The sequence below is a fragment of the Myxine glutinosa genome, chromosome 2, assembly GCF_964187855.1.
Source record: "Myxine glutinosa chromosome 2, kmMyxGlut1.1, whole genome shotgun sequence".
In the NCBI taxonomy this organism is placed as follows: domain Eukaryota; kingdom Metazoa; phylum Chordata; class Myxini; order Myxiniformes; family Myxinidae; genus Myxine; species Myxine glutinosa.
In genome coordinates this window covers 14,350,167-14,371,303 of record NC_136262.1, presented here as the reverse complement: position 1 = coordinate 14,371,303, position 21,137 = coordinate 14,350,167, and the positions used below count along the sequence as shown (strand labels likewise).

At 43.4% G+C, this 21,137-nt stretch overlaps 1 protein-coding gene across 1 annotated transcript in view; it reads right to left on the bottom strand.

Moving 5' to 3' along the window:
• LOC137422026 (uncharacterized) overlaps nt 1–21,137 on the bottom strand; it is a 219,178-nt gene that overhangs the window by 154,229 nt on the left and 43,812 nt on the right. The window contains exons 3-5 of the mRNA XM_078772997.1: nt 18,709–18,870; nt 14,469–14,594; nt 6,156–6,257 (exon numbers count right to left, since the gene is read on the bottom strand). Coding sequence (XP_078629123.1) covers nt 6,156–6,257; nt 14,469–14,594; nt 18,709–18,870 — 390 coding nt within the window. The remainder of the gene's footprint in view (nt 1–6,155; nt 6,258–14,468; nt 14,595–18,708; nt 18,871–21,137) is intronic.

Below are 21,137 nucleotides of genomic sequence, written 5' to 3'. Positions count from 1 at the left end.
TGCTCCCATCGATATTCATCGAAAGTGGAACAGTCGGTCTTCTTTAATCCAGACACAAGGAACTTTTCAGCATTGCTTGTTATCTGTGGTGACAGTTCTTCTACACCAAACCCTTCCAGTAGGGAGAGATCGATGGATGCTTTCAGGCCAGACAGCTTTGGACCCACCTTGCTGGTACTGTCGCAACCGCTGAGAGCATGAATGGCTGGGAGACACGACACCAAACCGTTGTCCAGTTGATCAACCAACATGTGGACTGGTACAGTTTTCTTTGTTTTCCGGTTACCAAGCTTCACGTACAGCTTTTGTAGTTGCCAGGTTGTGTTGAAGTGGAAGATGAGGTTGACAAAGACATCTGTGTCAGGCGAGTCGACCAAGACTGATTGAACCCCGTGTTTCACAACACCATCATTAATATGGAACATGATTCTGTCGTCGGCTTCTTCTTGGTTGCTTGAGAGCTCTGCGATCTGTGTTTCAGTGCCAGCTAACAGTTTCCTGCATTCACCCCCATATACTCCTCCAAAGAATATTTCCTTGTCCGACTCAACATTCTGCAGCATCCACTTGAAGACATACTCCTGCAACCGAACTTTGTTCAACATTGAGCTCCAGAACATATCAAGATCGACAGGGAGTTTCTGATTGTCAGACCCAATGGTGATTGTGATTTGTTCTGAGGAACTTCGCTGTGCCCGTTCCATTTGCTTGATTGATGATTTTTGATAAACATCAAAAATAATGTCTATTCTTGTGGACACGGAGCCTGTAGCAAGAATCCTGTTGGAAAGACTCTCAGCCAATTCCCCGAATGTGTGAAGGCCCATCTTTTTCATCGGTAGTTTACGCACAAGTGCCATGAAGTCCACTATTGTCATCTGAGCGTCACTCTTTACACTCCTCGTCTCCTGTGGAAGGCGACTGACAAGTTCCCTGGCTAAGGAGGCTTTATCGGGCTTCTTCAATTTGATGCCATCTTTACATTCAGTGGTGAGGAACTGGGATGTGCTGGTCAATTCATACTTCAGGAGTTCTAGCATGCTGTACCCTCTTTCTCTAGCATAGTCAATGTACCTAACCGTTTCCGCTGCATCCTTTTTCGCCATCGATTTCTTCGCTGTGAACGGAGTAGAAGTACGTTTCACGAAAACAGTCTTGCGGTTGGTAGGGATTGTATCATGTAGGTGCTTCTCCTTATCCTGAAATCTGGTCTCAACAAACTCTTCATAACTCTTCTCACCAATTTCCAGGCATTCAAGTAATCCGTCGACAACCTCCTGGGGAATGTCAGCTCCAGTAGAGATGTTCTGAAGTCTGATTCCAGCGTCGAACGGATTGTTGATGGATTTTATGTAATCCAGAAGGGCCTTTGCACGAACATGGCCAATCTTCGTAGAACTTGGATTGAACTCATGGTGTAGGCTCAGCTCACTGTCATCTTTGTCTCCCAAGTTGCACCATTCCAGCAGCTGTGCCACATGAAGATCTTTCTCATGCTTTAGGAGATTCCATAAGGCTACTGCTTCTTTCTGTCTGGTCATCCCAATGATACCTCCAGCAACCTTGGCGGGTTTATTGTAACACTTCTCGAGTGCCATGTCAAATCCTACTGCACTGCCTTGTCGGGTAGTGTGGTACATCACCCATCCACCATCTGTAAAGCATCTGTAGATACCCGGGAACTTCCTTTGTAGGTCCAGGCAATCTTCAAGGAACAGCGTACCCCATCTGCTATAGTTTGTCCGGCCAAACCCGAAGAACAAAGGCATGCACCTCCGCACAGCTGAAACGAAAAGATGCCAATCGCCTTGCCGAATAGAGTGTGTAAGATCTCTCAGGATAGGATACAGCTCATCCAGAAACAAGCTCCAGTACCTCACATTCTCATTACAGGCCGTTTCTTTCCATTCGGTGAAATACTTCTTCAAGTCTGCATGTAAGATCTTGCTTTCTACTTGCTTCTCGGTGCGACGCCATGTTGTTTTATGGGATACCGCTGCCTGCATGCAGGCTCAACGACAAAACACCCATGACCGGAATTTCTAGCCATGTCTAGACTCTAGTCTAGACTCTAGACTAAATTCTAGTCTAGACTCTAGTCTAGACTCTAGTCTTGACTCTAGTCTAGACTCTAGTCTAGTCTAGACTCTTCAGGATTCAAGTAATTGAACAATAGGAACAGGAACAGGAACAATTACGAATAATATTGTAGTTCGTAACATGTTGAAATCGGTTTTTGGCAATTATCTTAAAAACCATTGACTTTTGGATATGAAAATGTATTACTGACCCCCCATAATGTGGCCATTGCGCAAATTTTGAGTGGTCGGGCAACCTCCTAGGTCCAACGGTTCTGTAGATACAGTCACGGCAAAAAAGGGGGCGTGGCCCAAAAAGGGGTATGGCCATTTCAGCTATTTCGCCGTCAGTGGCAAATGTGTTACCAACCAAATATTGTTCCTGGACCTTCAATTAGTGGATTCCTGAAGAGTTTAGGTCTGTACAATAAAGTGCATACTCAACCACCATGAGCTACTCTAGTAAACTTGAGGAAGAAATATCAAAATGATGTTAATCTACTTTATATGGATACAGATAGTTTTATTTTGCAAATTAATACTGATGATGTTTATTCAGACATGAAAAAGGACATTAATATCTATGACACTAGTAATTACAGTCCAGAGAGTGAGTTGTTCTCTTCTAAAAATAAAAAGGTGATTGGAAAGTTTAAGGATGAATTAGGGGGAAATGTCATGAGTGAATTTGTGGGATTGAGGTCTAAGGCTTATGCTTATAAATACATTGTGAATAACGTTGAAAAGACTGATAAGAAGTTAAAAGGTGTAAAGAAAAATGTTATTAAAGAAACAATAAACTTTAAGGATTATTATAACTGTTTAACAACAAAGAAAGAAGAGTTTAGAAAGATTAATGGAATAAGAAGTTACAAACATAAATTATATTCAGAAGAGGTGAATAAGAAAGCATTGGGGGCTTTTGATGATAAGAGGTTTATTTTAGAAAATGGAATTGATAGTCTCCCTTATGGTTATATAAGTATATAAGTGATAAGTTAAAAAGGGGGGTTAGGGATTTTAACGGGCTACCGCCGCCTTTTTACTATTATATAAATGATAGAACCAAGTACCAACCAGACTAAAGAGTGGAGGTGTAATCAACCTTGGTATATAAATAGTAAACATAACGAATGTGAAAAATATCAAATAGGTATAATTGAAAAGACAACTGGTAAAAAAATTTACAAAACAAATAAGAGAATTAATTTAAATACCGGTGAATTGGGTAAAAAAGATGGAAATATTTTTGAGTGGACGGAAAACTTTGATGGTTGTCAGGAAAATATATACTTTAATTTAAAAATGGTATGTGGCACTGGAGGCGCTCAAACAAGAACATTGAGGGAGGTTTACCATTTTATCTTAGCTCAGTTAAAATATCTTAATAAAGAACCAAACTCAAACATATTTTTTGTTAATATATTAGATGGTGAAGAGAGTGGCAAGAGAATTAAATTATTTCCCACGCATAAACAAATATTTGTAGGGTCGTTGTTTGAGTGGGCCAAAGATGCTTCACCAGATGATATTAAGAGTAAAAGGTTAAAAGGTCCATAAGGTCAGAAGGATCACAGGTTCACACAGAAGGACCATTGTTTAAGTGGTCTAATGAATAAGGATAACATGTCAAAAGGTTAGAAGGTTCGTAAAGAACAGGGTGAGAGAAATAGAGGTGTTTAGGGGCAATGAGGGAGGGGAAAAATTAACATGTAAGTCAATGGGAAAATGAGAGTGTCCCAGAAGCAACATATATACACTACTCCTGACACCCTAAATAACTTCAGACCCATCTCCAACCTACCCTTTCTGTCAAAAGTTTTGGAATGTGCTGTAACCACTCAACTCAAACATCACCTCTCTGCCAATAACCTGTATGAAACATTCCAATCCGGTTTCCGCTCCAACCACAGTACTGAAACTGCTCTCCTCAAAATCACCAACGACCTTCTCCTCTCCTCTGACGCCAGCAACCTCAACATTCTCATCCTCCTCGACCTCAGCGCCGCCTTTGACACCATCCTCCTCACCCGACTTGAGACCACCTTTAACATTACCGGCACTGCCCTCTCTTGGATCAAATCATACCTCTCTGACAGACGCCAGTTCATCTCCATCAATAACTGCAAATCCCCCACTGCTCCCCTCCCCCAAGGTTCAGTTCTTGCCCCCCTCCTCTTCATCCTGTACCTGTCCCCCCTTGGTCACTTAATCCGCCGTCATGGTCTCCAATTCCACTGCTTCGCCGATGACATCCAGCTTTTCATCTCCACCAAGTCCATCTCCACCGCCACCCACTCTATCCTGACAAACTGCATCACTGAAATAAAATCCTGGCTTCAAATCAACTTCCTCAAACTTAACTATGATAAATCTGAAATAATCATCATTGGCCCAAAAACGCTCACCAAATCCACCCATAACTTTGCCCTCAACATCGACGGTTTCCCAGTATCCACCTCCCCTCACATCCGGAATCTTGGCATCATCTTTGACCAAACCCTCTCCTTCGACAAATACACTAAACAGATCACAAAGACAGCCTTCTTTCACCTGAAAAACATCGCCCGTCTCCGTCCATCCCTCTCCTCCATGGCTGCAGAAACCCTCATCCACGCCTTCATCACCTCCCGTCTGGACTACTGCAACAGCCTCCTCTATGGTTCACCCTCAATAATCACCAATAAACTCCAATACATTCAGAACTCCGCTGCCCGTCTACTCACCCATTCCCGGACCCGTGACCACATCTCCCCCGTCCTTTATAAGCTTCACTGGCTCCCCACCCCCCAGAGAATCCAGTACAAAATCCTCCTCTTGACCTACAAAGCCCTCCATAACCTGGCCCCATCCTACCTGACTGACCTCCTCTCCAGACACACTCCCACCCGCAACCTCCGCTCTGCTGGTACCAACCTCTTGATAGCCCCCCCCCCCCCTCCCCATCCGGACCAAATTCAGATCCTGGGGGGACAGGGCCTTCTCCATCGCTGCTCCCACCCTCTGGAACTCACTACCTCACACCATCAGAGACTCCTCCTCACTCACCACATTTAAAACATCACTCAAGACCCACCTGTTCAACACTGCATTCAACATTTAACCCACAGCATTTAACCCCTGACTATCTCTTCTCCTTCTCCTTCCTTTTGCTTTGATTATTTACCTATTGATTTTTGTCTTTTTGCACTTGTTTTTTGTACTCTGTCAAAGCGCCTTTGGGCTTCTTGAAAAGCGCTATATAAAATAAATGTATTATTATTATTATTACTATTATATGTGCAAATCAGTAACAATAATTCTCAATTTAATATATTATAAATTATTGATGTAACATTTTACAAAATGTGAAAAAGTTTACATCCTCATCACTGTGAGCACATTTACATCCTCATTATTAAATTTCTTCATGAAAACAACTCAATATTCTGAAATATCAGGAACGAGTGTTTATCTTTGTGACAATTTTGGCTTGTGGAGAACCTGCATTATTATATTTGCATGAAGATGGCCCAAGACAAAGGAAATTTCAAAGGGAGAAAGTAAAATAACTATGGTAAATGGGAAAGATTTGTTTTCACAAAACCGATTTTGTTTAAAGAAAATAAAACAGAAATACTGTGCTGAACCTTCTCTCAAATATTTAATAGCTTTCTCTTTCAGTTTGTTCTCCCTCAGTACTTTTACGTTTGTGGGCGGAGGTGATGACATGCCATAGTGGAGAAAGGATTGTGCAGTATTAGCATGGATGGGTAGGAAGCCCATCTCGATGTATGTAATTAGAAAAACGGTGAGCCTGAGTTATATAAGCAAATAGGAAAGCTAAAGTCATCAGGACAAACATGGATTACATTCGGATTTCAGCTGCTACTCCTAAAAACCCCAAACCCACCAAGACACAGCCAAACGAGCCAGACAAAAAAATTGGGATGAATACAGACCCCTCCTCTGGCGACCAACCCTCAAGTTATTGATGCATCTGTTCGTTATTGTTTGCCTGCCACATCCTGTCGTTTCACTCTTCCAAGAGCCTTGACAGCTGTTGAGGGCAAAAGAAAAAGAAAAAAGTGGACTTACCTTTTGAGAAAGGCCAGCACGAAACATGGTAGGCCTACCAGGAGGTGGCTTTGGGTCCAAAGACTGCTTGGCAATCTTCGGCAGAATATTCTTTTTTTCTTCCTGTACAGCAAGAGAAACATAGTGTTACGGATTCGGCCCTTCCGTGGTTGTGGTTTTCATCCACTTGCAACATTGCGGGTTATGTAGTATTATTCTTATCGGGGTTGGAAGGAAACGGCGATTATTGTTGTTATTATTATTATTGTTGCTTCTAAGTATTATGGTTATTGTTGTTTAAAGGAAATGGTTATTGTGATTAAAAGGTTAAAAGCGCTCATGGTGAAAATGAAACAGGAAATCGGATCATGGACCGGAAAACGACGAGCAAAGAAGAAGAGGTCGTGAGGAAAAGGTCGGGGAAAGGCGTGTCGAAGCTCCGTACCTAGCGTGGTCGAGCGTACATCGCGAGTGAACTTTGAGTCCTTGAAAGGAATATCGTGCGATAGGTGTTATCGCCGCAATATTGAGGAACCTGCATAGTCAGGTATCGGCATTGAGGTTCCGGAGAATCCTTGCCTAGAGGCTCCGGCTCGAGTGAGAGCCGTCCGCCATTCTGCCCCACATGCTGCGTCTACCGAAGAAGGTTTTGGTACGCGGCAACTTTTCTCATCCTCCGGCCGTCTGCCGGGGATGCGTGTGTGTGAAAGCGGCGATTGAAGGTTACATGGCGGTTCGCTGATTGAACGGCGAACGTGTACGTCGGCGCGCGTCTTTGGGGATTTTCCATTCTACCACGAGTTTGCTGGGTGTTGGACCACGTGACTTCTGTGCCGCTTCGACCGCCTACGCCTCGATTGAGCTTGATCTGACATTGTTCCAACGATCGCTGGAGCGAATCAACTTCGCCTTGGAGAGGTATAGAGACATTGAGGAGTGCTCGGTTCCATTCCCTGGGAGTGCCGTGAGTTTGAGATAAGTACTAGATAAGATGGTACCATCTCAAGATTTTGATTGTCTGGATTTGCTATCGTTATTGGTGATGTTATTCCTGTGTGATTTTTAATATATTATTGGTTTGTTTATAACCATTGGTGTGGTTTCCTTATTGATTTCGACACGGAATAATATATATTTTTCTGCCGGGGCTCCTCCCGGGGTTCGGAGGCATACCGAGACCAGGAGGTCGTGGGAGGAGCACGTAACACATAGCAATAGGTCAGTGGGACAAACATCAAAGTGCATCATCATCACAGAGAAAGATGAAATTGTAATAGACGAGTTGCATGACAATCACATGACCTCGAAGCAATAAAAAGGCCTCCGACCAGTGATGGTCATACGACTGACACCACTACATGAGACAGGCCTATCTATTCCTCTCAATATACTGTTCGATATCTATTCCGACCAGTGACAGATCCAGGGAAGGGGGGGTGCAGGGGGTGGGCACCCCCCTTCACCTCCCCCCCTCTGCAACGCAACGGCATGGATGTGCTGGTGGTATACTCGATGAGGGACGACAAGTAGGACGCGCTCACTCAACTACGGTCAAATGCTGAAACTGAATTCTCTCTTTGGTTCGATCACGCCAAGGCCATGATATAATCTGTACGAGGTGACGTCACAATGCCAAGAGTTGTACAACAAAAAAAAATCCATCGTCCAAACACTGCCGCCAATACTCCCTTGCTCTTCTACCTCAGAAACATGTGCATTCCATTTCTCAACCACCTCAGCCAGGAAATGGACACCCGATTCTGTGCTGAAAATCGGGAAGGTAGTGATCTGTTTCTGCTGAAGCCATCTGCAATAATCGCCGATACCTGCGACATTCCAGCCCCACATCAGAAACTATTGCGTTGGAAAAACGACATGGAACATAACGCAGGACTGATAAATGAGCTTAGAGACTGGCAGATGTTTTGGAGAAGGAAGCCGAACAACACGCTTCCAAGCACATTCATGGATTGTTTCTGCGCAGTAGATGGAGACGAATTACCATCCATCAATGTTCTACTCCATATTGGATGCACCCTCCCTGGAGGCTCCTGTGAGGCCGAACACTCATTTTCTTGCCTGCGTCGTCTGAAGACCTACCGAAGAAATTCCATGGGAGAAAGTCGGATGGCATCTCTGGCCCTCATGAACATACACCATGACTTCAACATATCCCCACATGATGTGTGTGACATTTTCAATCAGAAACACAAGCGCCGTCTATTCCAAAATAGCATAATTTAGGATTAATAAAATAATTCACATTCCGCTGTCCAATCTGATCTCTTTTGTGGGGAGAACCCCCTGCCTTGAACTTCACAACCTCAGCGCATGGTGGTGCCGGGCTTTGACCAGCACCTATTAAACTACTCTATACACCTTAACATGGTGTGCGTTCAGAAACATGGGAATTCTTCTGGACTATTTGTAGTTAATAAGCCTAATTAACTCAGGAGATCATAACAATCATTTCGCGAGAACTACACAAATCAGAAATTCCATATCAGAAAGCTCCAGTAGAACTACACAAAAAACATGCCGCACGCATGTACACCACAGACACACACACAAACACACAAACACACACCCACCGACACACACACACACACACACATATATATACACACACACACGCACAGACACACAGACCGTACCCTTTCCCCCTCTTCCCCCTACCCCCCTATTCCCATCTACTTTCACAACAATCCTCTTGAAGAAGTTCTGTCACTCAAGCTTTCGGGTCTCACATGCTCTTTCCTGGGAAAGCCACATTTCCAAGATGGCCTCCAAAGCTAATCTGCAGGAGGTGATGTCACAATGCCGAGAGTTGCACAACAAAAAAATCCATGGTCCAAATACTGCCGCCAATACTCCCTTGCTCTTCTACCTCAGAAACATGTGCATTCCATTTCTCGACCACCTCAGCCAGGAAATGGACACTCGATTCTGTGCTGAAAATCGGGAAGGTCATGATCAGTTTCTGCTGATGCCATCTGCAACAAGCGTTACGCCTAGGTACCCCGTCGGTGAAGTGATGTGAGTTGACAAAGTGGAAGACGCAAGGCGGCCATCTTGGATTTTGACGTGGCGACCCAATTTTCAATAGTGTTCTCCCTTATGCGTAGATACACCCACACACCAGATTATAAGTTGGTACTTCACTTATTTTTCAAGATATTCCGCTCACAAGGTTCAGACATACATGGCGTCAGACATACATGGCAGTGGCCATCTTGGATTTTGACGTGGGTTGCACCCACACACCAAATTAGAATTCGGTCCTTCGCTTACGCATGCATGCACGCACGTACGCACGCAAGCCCGCACACACGCATGGACGGACGGACGGACGCACACATGGACGGGGAGGTAAACCATCGTCCCCCTTTCACTCCGCGGTGTGACGGGGGACAATAATCGCCGATACCTGCGACATTCCAGCCCTACATCAGAAGCTATTGCGTTGGAAAAACGACATGGAACATCCCGCAGGACTGATAAATGAGCTAAGAGACTGGCAGATGTTTTGTGGAAGGAAGCTGAACAACTCGCTTCCACGCACATTCATGGATTGTTTCTGCGCAGTAGATGGAGACGAATTACCATCCATCAAAGTCCTACTCCATATTGGATGCACCCTCCCTGGAGGCTCCTGTGAGGCCGAACACTCATTTTCTTGCCTACGTCGTCTGAAGACCTACCTAAGAAATTCCATGGGAGAAAGTCAGATGGCATATCTGGCCCTCATGAACATACACCATGACTTCACCATATCCCCACATGATGTGTGTGACATTTTCATTCAGAAACACAAGCGCCGTCTATTCCAAAATAGCATAATTTACGATTAATAAAATAATTCACATTCCGCTGTCCCATCTGATCTCTTTTGTGGGGAGAACCCCCTGCCTTGAACTTCACAACCTCAGCGCATGGTGGTGCCGGGCTTTGACCAGCACCTATTAAACTACTCTATACACCTTAACATGGTGTGCGTTCAGAAACATGGGAATTCTTCTGGACTATTTGTAGTTAATAAGCCTAATTAACTCAGGAGATCATAACAATCATTTCGCGAGAACTACACAAATCAGAAATTCCATATCAGAAAGCTCCAGTAGAACTACACAAAAAACATGCCGCACGCATGTACACCACAGACACACACACACAAACACACAAACACACACCCACCGACACACACACACACACACACACACACACACACACACACACACACACACATATATATACACACACACACGCACAGACACACAGACACCGACACACACACATATATATACACACACAGACCGACAGACAGACAGACACACACACACAAACACACACACACACAGACAAACACACAGACACACACACACACACACAGACAATCACACACAGACACACACACACAGACACACACACACCGACACACACACATATATATACACACACAGACCGACAGACAGACACACACACACAAACACACACACACACAGACAATCACACACAGACACACACACAGACACACACACACACACACAGACACACACACACCGACACACACACACATGCACAGACACACAAACACACACATACACACACAGACAGACACACACACACACACACGCACCCACACACAGACACACACACACGCACAGAGCGTACTCTTTCCCCCTCTTCCTCCCCCTCCCCCCCCCTATTCCCATCTACTTTCTCAACAATCCTCTTGAAGAAGTTCTGTCACTCAAGCTTTTGGGTCTCACATGCTCTTTCCTGGGAAAGCCACATTTCGAAGATGGCCTCCAAAGCCAGTCGCCGACTCGGCATACTTTGTCATGCAGCCCTCAACCACATTTAAAAGCTTTCATCCGCAGTTTGATGGACTGCTATCCCGTCTGGGCTGGTGCTCCTGTCTCACATCTAGCTCGGCTTCACGCTGTGGTAACCGATGCTGTCAGGATCATTGGTATCTGCCGCTCTGAGGCTGAGTCAATGGGTCTTTCACTCTCTCACTGCAGGCAGGTCGATGGTCTTTCTGTCATCTACCGACTGCTCTCTGGCCTTCCACCCACTGCTCTGTCTCCCCCCCCCCCCCCCCCAACATTTCTGCAGGGTGCTCAAGGAAAAACTGCGACAATCAAGAATCACTGCTCACCTTCACTCTTTCATTCCTCTTTTTTTCCCACCTCCAGAACAAACTCCCACACTCTCTTGAATCCCATTCCTCCCTCCAGGTTTTCAAAGCAGCTGTTCATCACCATCACCTATCTTCTGCCATCCAACTCCACGATCCTTTTTACCCCCATTATTCTGACCAAAACAAACGTCGGTCAAATTCCCTGTTTTCCTCCTGAAAGTCACTGTAGTGTCCATCTTGTTTATCCTGTGTAACCTGTCCCAGCTCTCTCTTCCACCAATCTCTTCATGTCCCTGTTGTCCCTACTGTTGTGGTGCTTCCCTCGATCACCTCCTGTTGTCTCCTGCTCCCTTTGGTATATGTTCTGTGTTGGCTCTTATGGAGCCTCGACAACGTATACAAATTTATTTTATTTTTTGGGATCCAGATCCAGATCCTCACCAAAGTCTAATCATTTATTTCGTCCTTGTCACACACCGAACCTGTCCACCAAATTTCGTCCGAATCTGTCCACAACTCCTTGCAATATCCTGTTCACAGACAGCCAAACAAATCACAGACAGGTGAAAACATAACCTCTGTCCACCTTTGGTGGTGGAGGTAAAAATAGTAAAAGATGACAAAGGTGAGTTGGTGGAACACACATTACAAAGATATTCTCTCCTGACCAAATAAATCCCAAAGCATTGGAAAACATTTCTGACAAGTGGGGACAACAAGGAAAATCTTGTCAGATTCCTCTTTCAAAGATTGTGTAATTCTGGAAAGGAGCCGATTGATGACATTACCATCTTTGTTGGACATGGAAGGAGTGTCATCCAATCTGTCACAATACCTGCAAGAACAGCGGTGTAGGAAGTACGAATCCCATAATGGCTTTCCAACAAGGAGGAAGGAGACTGCTGCTTCACAGTGGATATGCTGCTAATTTCAGTGGACACGTCATCATTAACAGTCCGGACATGGATGTCTTTGTGCTGTACATAGCATTCTGCCAGGACTTTGAAGCCGAACTACTTCCAAATGGGCAGAGGAAACAACACTCACACAGTTGATGTTCCTCTAATCTTCGACCATTTTAGCAAAGTTATGCAGGTAGTGGACGAAAAAAAGGAAACACCTGGTTAAACGAAGGACACCAAGTATATTGAAAGCAACGTCTTCCACAACGTTGATAACATCCCAGCCTGCTTAGGGTCATATATAAAAATGCTGCACAGGCTTGGTTGCCAAAAATTATGGCTGGAGTGGCTGCAAGAGGAGACCCTACGCCCCAACAACCCATCCACAGAGCATGTGTGCTCACCCAATGGTTTGATGAGCATGACACTCATGTTATCCATAGGTCATGGCCTTCTCAGTCACCAAATCTGAACCCAATCGAGCATTTATAGGACATTCTGGAACGACGCCAGAGTGCGATTTCCACCTCCAAACAGGGGTGAGTTGACCCACTTTCTCGTGGAAGAATGGTGCCGCATCCCTCCTGCGGAATTCCATATGAGGGTAGATTCCATACCACGGCGCATTTTGTGCACTACCTGTATGTGCTGCACTCCATGAATTTCACAATATCTCTCAGGTTGTGACAAAGTAAGTGCTCCATATGGAATGGGGAAAGTGAGGAGAGTGAAGGTACTTATCACAAGCAAAGTGAACTGCTCCACTTTTGAGAAGTTAGGGATACCATTTAATGTTTCACAATCCCTGTGTGAAGACATCGAGGTGTACACCTGTGACCTCATTTCATCCTTTGGTGTTTTCACACATTATTTGTATCGCATGATTTTACTTTTTACCAAATACACTTGATTTTCCCAAATATTGAACAATCCATGCTCAAATTTCAGCAATTACATTGATATGCGTTGATATGCTACCGTGGTTAGGGAAATGAAAATCCTCAGCAACCAAATTGTACACCGCTCCTTTCCTCTGCCATCTCCAGGCATTGCAAATCGTCATTGCCGGGCACCAAAGGGGGCTCGGCAGTGACGCACGCTGAAAGAGAGTACTCAGTTTTCACTCTGGTTTCTTTCTTGTTTTCTTTCTTGTTTTCTTGCTTTCTTGTTTGTTTGTCCGGACGATATCTCAGCCATCCTTTAAGCTAGGAAGCTGAAATTTCGGCACAATAGTGAGCAAGTCCTTTGTCAAAAACGGTATTTTTTTATTTTTATTAATCAATAAATTGAGGAGTTATTTAATTATTAGCGATAAATTAAATACTTATTTAATTAATCAAATTTCCTTTCTCTTCTGACCATTAACTCAGGCACCTTTTGAGTTAGGAAGCTGATATTTGGACATGCCAATGACCAGGTGATTTGGCTGCAAAGGATATTTTTGATTTATTAATTAATCAATTAATCGATTAATTATTTAATTATTCGATTAATGACCAAAAAAAATTTTTTTTTTAAGTTACAGATTCTGATGAAATAGTGGTAGCTTATGTGTTCTCTGACCAAATTGATTAATAATTTAATTTTTTTATGATTATTATTTATTTATTTTCATTATTAATCATTTATTTATTTTCTTTCTCATTTGGCCAATATCTCAGGCACCTTTTGAGCTGGGAAGCTAATATTTGGACCTGAGTGACCAAGTGATGTGGCTATCAAGGATATTTTTGATTTATTGATTAATCATTTCATCTATTAATTATTTATTGATTAATCGATTAATTATTTATTGAGTAATCAATTAATTATTTAATTTTTTATAAATGACTTATTTAATTAAATTTCTAAAAGATACATCTTCGGATGAAGCACTCGTGATTTAGTTATGCGATTAGCCAATTGATTATGAAAATATTTTGTGATAATCTTTTTTGATTTTAATTATACAATTAATCAATCAATTAGTGTACACCTCTCCCTCCCAATGCAGCCTCAATGAGCTGCACTGCGGTATTGCCGGGCGCCGGAGGCGCCCCGGCAATGCCGCGCTGCAGCATATTTAATTATTTGGCATGGGGCGGTTTACTTTGAATGTATGTGTACTTGTTTAACCTTTTCTTTGCTTTTGGCAACTTCTCACAAACGCTCAATTTTTACAGAAGAACTTCAGTGGAGGATGGGCATCACTCTTGAAGACTTCAGGGTTATTCAATTCGTTTTGGACATAATAAATGATTATAAAAATCATCAAAGTAAATTATTTCAAAATAGATCATTTTAACTCACCTTGATTCCTCCAGGTGTTCTTTCAATCTTTTGAACTTTCTCCATTCCAGGTTTTCTCACATTGAACAATTTCCACTCGTCCAAATAGTGATTGTATTTGTTCAGGTCTTTCAACGAACATGTGACCTGCAAGTAAAGGATGTTAAAAAAAACGTTCTTGAGAATATGTCCATTTAGTACAGTCACGTGAAAAAGTAAGTACACCCCATGTAAAGTTTTGACTTTTTCAACATATTTCAACATACAGCTATTTGATCTTCATTTCAACAATATTGATAGATAAAGGTGATATAATATAACAAATATCATGAAACATTTACATTTTGTAGTCCATTGTATTATTTAAATAAACAAAAATGCAAATTTCGCATGTGGAAAAAGTAAGTACACCCTTAGCTCCAATAGGTGGTATTGCCCCCTTTGGCAGAAACAACCTCAAGTAGGCGTTTCTTATAACTGTCTACCAGTCTCTGACATCGACTAGGAGAAATTTTTGCCCACTCCTCCATGCAGAATTCTTTCAGCTGTGCGATGTTTGAGGGGTTTCTTGCATGCACAGCTCGTTTCAAATCCCCCCACAACATCTCGATGGGATTTAGATCCGGGCTTTGACTTAGCCATTCCAGAACCCTCCATTTCTTTCTTTTCAGCCATTCCTTGGTGGATTTACTGGTATGTTTAGGATCATTGTCATGTTGCAAGGTCCACCTTCGGTTGAGCTTCAACTTTCTGACAGATGGCCTCACATTATCCTCAAGCACACTCTGGTACAATGAAGAATTAATAGTGGATTCTATGATGGTGAGCTGCCCAGGCGCTGATGCAGCAAAGCTGCCCCAAACCATAATATTTCCACCACCATGCTTTACAGTTGGTATCAGGTTCTTGTGGTCAAATGCTGTCTTTGGTTTTCGCCAAACATGTCTTCTGGTACTGTGGCCAAATAGCTCGACCTTTGACTCATCTGTCCAGAGCACATTGTTCCTGAAGTGCTGGTCTTTGCCTAGGTGTTCATTGGCTAACTTTAGTCTTGCCCTGATGTTCTTTCTGGACAGGAAAGGTTTCCTCCTGGCACACCTCCCATGTAGATCAAATTTGTGCAGCCTCTTCCTAATGGTAGACTCGTGCACTTTGACATCAACAGTGGCAAGAGCTACCTGCAGGTCGCGTGATGACATTCTAGGGTTCTTAGAGACTTCTTTCAGCATCTTGTGGTCTGCTCTCGGGCTGAACTTGCTGGGGTGGCCTGGCCTGAACAAGTTGGCAGTTGTTTGGAATCTTCTCCACTTGTAGATGATCTTCCGGACAGTCGAATGATTGATTTCAAACTGTTTGGCGATCTTTTTTAATCCCTTCCCAGACTCGTAGGCATCTATAACCTTCTTTCTGAAGGCCTCAGAGAGCTCTTTTGATCTAGGCATGGTGACGTCACACACTTCAACAACAAAGCGCAAACCAAACTAAATGTCTGAGGTTTAAATAAGACAGGTTCCTCTAAAATCCTCTCCAATGATGTTATAATCATTTGCACCTGAACTGGTGCACCTGATTCAAATTTTAGGTATTTGAAGTAGTGATAAATGTAGGGGTGTACTTACTTTTTCCACATGCAAAATTTGCATTTATGTTTATTTAAATTATACAATGGACTACAAAATGTATACGTTTCATGATATTTGTTATATTATGTCACCTTTATCTGTCAATATTGTTGAAATGAAGATCAAATAGCTGTATGTTGAAATATGTTGAAAAAGTCAAAACTTTACATGGGGTGTACTTACTTTTTCACGTGACTGTAAGTTTACATATTGCACACTTTTTGTCAAAATGGAAACCCAAAGTTACATCTGAAATTACACACTGAATATTCCTTTCTGAAACACTCTGCCTATCCTGAATGCATGTACCTGAGATTTGGTGCAGGTGTTGCACAACTGATCACAAAGAACGAATCACCCTTTAGATCCTGAAAATGTCTGACTGGAGTGTGAAAAGGATTCTTTAAAGCTGTTGAGAATTCGCATAAACACACTGTTGCACTCAGAGTACGAGTGAAAGAATGGGAGAGTGATCACACTTTCAGGTTGAAGTGTACAATGAGCGAAGTATACGAGACGAAAAACAACAAACTACAAATGACAAAACGGCAAAATCAACAACAATATCTTACATTTTAAATGGCGTAGCCCGTAGGGCAAAGCTGTCTAGAACAGTGATTGGCCATCCATATGTTTGTATGGCCTTCACAAACGTACACCAATCAGAGCTGAAGATCTGGTCATGTGGCAGGGGTGATGTGATGTGATTACGTCTGTGATGTCATTACGGCGGTACGACGGCTGACTCCACACACCACCATTTTGATTTCTATGCGGCTCAGGCCAAATATATGGTCGAACCTGTCACATGTCACAATCGCGATGCTCTACCTTGACGTTTTTCATTCAGTGTTAAATACAAACAAGCCGATTCTTAAAATGACCATTAAATATCAAAAGAATCAGTGTTACGGGTCTTCCAACGACGTAGTACGTATAGGCCTTCAGGCCTACATGCCTCACCTTCAGGCCTTTTTGAAAAATTAGCCCAGATTTCTTAATACAGTATTATTGTTTTCATAATAATAATAATCATAATAATAACATAGTAAATGTTGTTGACTGGTGTTGGCTTAGCGGTTAGGGTGCCGGCTTGGGATCCTAGGATCCTGGGTTTGAATCCGATTGATCGCTGAATTAACACCAGGGGGTTAATTCAGCCATCGTCGTGGAGTATGTGTGGAGTCAGCCGTCGTACCGCCGTAATGACATCACAGACGTAAGCCTGTCATCCTTCTGAGGTTGGCAAATTGAGTACCAGCTTGCTGGGATGAATGATCACGGTGTGTACCCCGATTTAGAATAGGTACACCGTATCCCTGCGCATCGCAAGATGCGACCAAGGGTTGGCATCAGGAAGGGCATCCGGCCATAAAAACATTGCCTCAAAGAGGGAACCATGATTGTCATGGGGCCCGCAAGGCTAACCCCCGCTCCAGCGGGGAAAGTGGCCTTAAAACGATCATTCATTCATTCATTCATATAGTAAATATAATCATAACAATGCAATACTTTTGTCTTGACTGCAAAGTTACTGGATTGAAGCGGTGTATGGTTGGTTCATTGTTGACTCAAAACAAAGAATAAACCAGGGTCTCAATGCAATCTCTTCACTGCCATGGTGACAGACAGCTTGGAGATTTACAGTACTTCAAAATAATTTAATACTTACATTATTTGCTAACTGGTATCTCCACCCAGGTCATACTATCCTCTTCAACTAAAGTATCAAACAAGCCCGGCTACCGATTGTTCGATTGTTCTGTTTGTCCCAGCCAAAGCCCATTGTTTACCGATTGTTCTGTTCGACTTTTGGTCTTGTTTTTGATAAGCGTACGTTTGCTTGTGCGTGTGTTCGCATATGTCTGTTTGATTCCTTTGCACTCCAGAACTGCTCAATAGAATACATTGAAAGTTGAGGGTTGTCCCTGGGGAGGAGAGGGGGAGGGTTGAGGGCCTGAAGATTCCTCCTGTGGAAACGCCCCACTAAGTCAGACAAAAAGTTGACCCATGTCTTAGGGTAGGGGAGTACCCCGATTGTATCGGATAGCGGGGAGTGAGGAGCGGGGGTTGCACACACGACATCATTTCCATTTTACCCTCTCTATCTCTGGTGTTGGGCTAGCGGCTAGGGTGCCGGCTTAGGATCCTAGGATCCTGGGTTCGAATCCCGGTCGATCGCTGAATTAACGCCAGGGCGGTTGACTCAGCCTGTCATCCTTCCGAGGTCGGCTAATTGAGTACCAGTTCACTGGTAATTCCCTGTTTGTCGTTAAAGGCGGCAAAAAGGGTTGGCGTCAGGAAGGGCATCCGACCGTAAAACATTGCTTCAAAAAGGGGACCAAAAAAAAAACAACAACAACCACGGTTCCCGAAAAAGGCCAACCCCCGCAATGGCCTCTAAATGTGGTTATATATTTTTTTATGTATCCCTACTTTTTCGTGACCCAGTATTGTTTACAAACACACAAAAAAGAAACCTGCCTATGATTCCAAGTTCACATCTATTTTTATTCAGCTCTTCTACAAACTTAAATACTAAAAATAGTGGAGTCTGGAAATATAAATGACACCGGATAACGTAGAATAAAAAGCACATTCTCATCCACAAAGGTGGAGGGAGAGTTTTTGTCGCTTACCTGGTTGTCATGTGTCAACTCCCCGTTTTTTATAAGACGCTGCCGTCGGCTTGGATTCTGGAAATACTTGGTGAGGTGTTCGTCGTGCAAGCAGTGGTAATCAGGTCTCAGCAAATGCACGTTGGGGTCTTCAAGATTCATAGTCGCTGAAGGCTGGCAAAGCTGATGTGTGAAAGGTGCACACAGACTCAGTGAACAGGAGCACAAGGTTGAAAAAAAATCACTCTGTGATGACATGGACACCCGATTGTTCTGAATCATGTGATGTCGATGTACATCAACTCAAATATGCAAATTGATTGATGGAACATCAGAACAACAAGTATCAAATATATATATATTGTAACGAATTTGAGAAGTGTAACAATTTTGAGAAAGTGTAACGAATGTGAAAAGTATGGTTTTGTTGTGTGTAACTGACCCTCGTAATGTAAAGAATGGTCGCAGCTCGTCCTCTTAGTTAATTCCATAAACCTACACACAGGACACGATATATCCTTTTAAATAGTTAGTCCCTTATTCTCTGTGTAGGCTAAGGATGTGTTTCCCACTAGTTTGACTCTTCATTGCACCGAATTAAATAAGAGTAGGCCCTCTGACACCCCATGGCAGCTTCCATGTGCCAGGTTCGCCACTTTGCTGCAATTGCCTCTTTAGGCACTTTACTGCATTTCCATCTGCCGTCCACTGTGCTGCATTTGACTCCATTACGCACGAGGTAACGCCGAAGAAGAAAGGCGGGTCTCCACCTCGTCATAGAGGGGAGGAGTAAGTCAGCCCTGCTCATCCAACCCAGAACGAGGGGTTTGGCTTGAGAGGGCGGAGAGAGAACGTTTGGGGAAGGTTCGAAAAGGGTAAAGGGCGGGGCCTATATAACCCGCCGCGGGACGCTCCCAAAGAGATACGAGATGAGCTTTTACGGAGATGGGTCCAGGAGATGCGCTGGAGACGAGCAGGTGTGACCGAGCCGCCGTGAGACGTGCTGCGCTGCAGGAAAAGCGGACCGGGGCAACGCAAGGAGCGCACGAGGCAGCAGTACAGAGAAAGGAACTTCGCCCGCGCAGTTTGGGACCAAAGCTCGGCTTCTTGACGGCGGTGCCTTCTGGCCCGACCGTGCCCAGTACCCGCTGAACCTTCCTTGCCTCTAAAAGCCACCCATCTCCAAGCCATTCATTCCTGCCTGCATTTCCCCGTGTAAGTGTGATCGTCCGTCTGTCTTCAACGTTGTCCTGGGGTTTATGAATTAAGCTTGTATAGGTAAGCTAAAGATTTCACTGTGTGCCTGCTCCTTCCATTTTCTGTATATAACCAACTGCTCTATTTGCTTTGGCTTATGAAAATAATTAATAAAACCTGTTATTCCTCCGTACGTCTTCTTCTTCTGCCTCTTTGCATTCGGTCGCTTTAGAGTTTTCCACATTGAAGAGCTGTGGCGCGATACGGCCAACATTTGGGTGAATCAGGGAAACTGTTCGGCCGCGGTGCCTTCGCTCGGGAAACAACATCCTTAACCGCGAACCGTAACAATATATAAACAGGTCTGCGGATTTCACGTAAACGATCGTCACCGGTAGCGTGTCGGTAACATGATAGCAAAAACATGGAACCGAAAGTACGTTTCCCATCGAAGAAAGGCAGTGTAAGGCAAAAAGATGTAGTATTTACCTTCACGTGTGATTTTCAGCGAACTATTTTAGAAGTTGAGTTTTATTTCCAACAAAATTAGGCCGGCAAAGCAGACAGCATCTCGTTTCCAACATTCAGGTTCGCGATATGACTTCCGCTTTGACGGACATGCGCATCGGTCTAAATCACAGACGTCCTTTTCAAAATGGCATCCGTTGCCAAGCGAAAAAAAAACAACGAAAATGTCGCCTTAAAAACATTACGAAAATGGCCATTCAGCGACGATTTTGAAGCGGAATTGCGATGGGGAAGGCTTGGTCACATTGCTTCGCTGCAAAGTATGTGCTACTCATTACACAGACATACGGAAGGAGGCATCGCGCCGGGGCATAAGCGGTCCACCACTGACGGCGATTGTAAACTACGTGAACGGCGTGACCGATGTTCACAAGGGAGACACTGGCAACCGAACCTACTGCAGTACATTTGTTCCAATCCAGAATTTATTTAACAAATACTTAGGCCTATATCAGTACTGGGTAGGCCTATATTACTTTGCTAAACGCAAATAATTTCAATATTAAAACATAAAGATTGATAACAGTTTACAACAACAATAGTCCATAAATAAGAAATAAATACAATATCATTGACATTTTAAAAATGAACGACAATTTAATAATATTAATTTATTAATTTTAAAACAGGATAAGCCCATCAAATTGACAGAATTTGCTCTTCTCTGATAATAAACATCAACCTCAATAATGAACATGCGTTAATTACATTGCATACATGTAAAT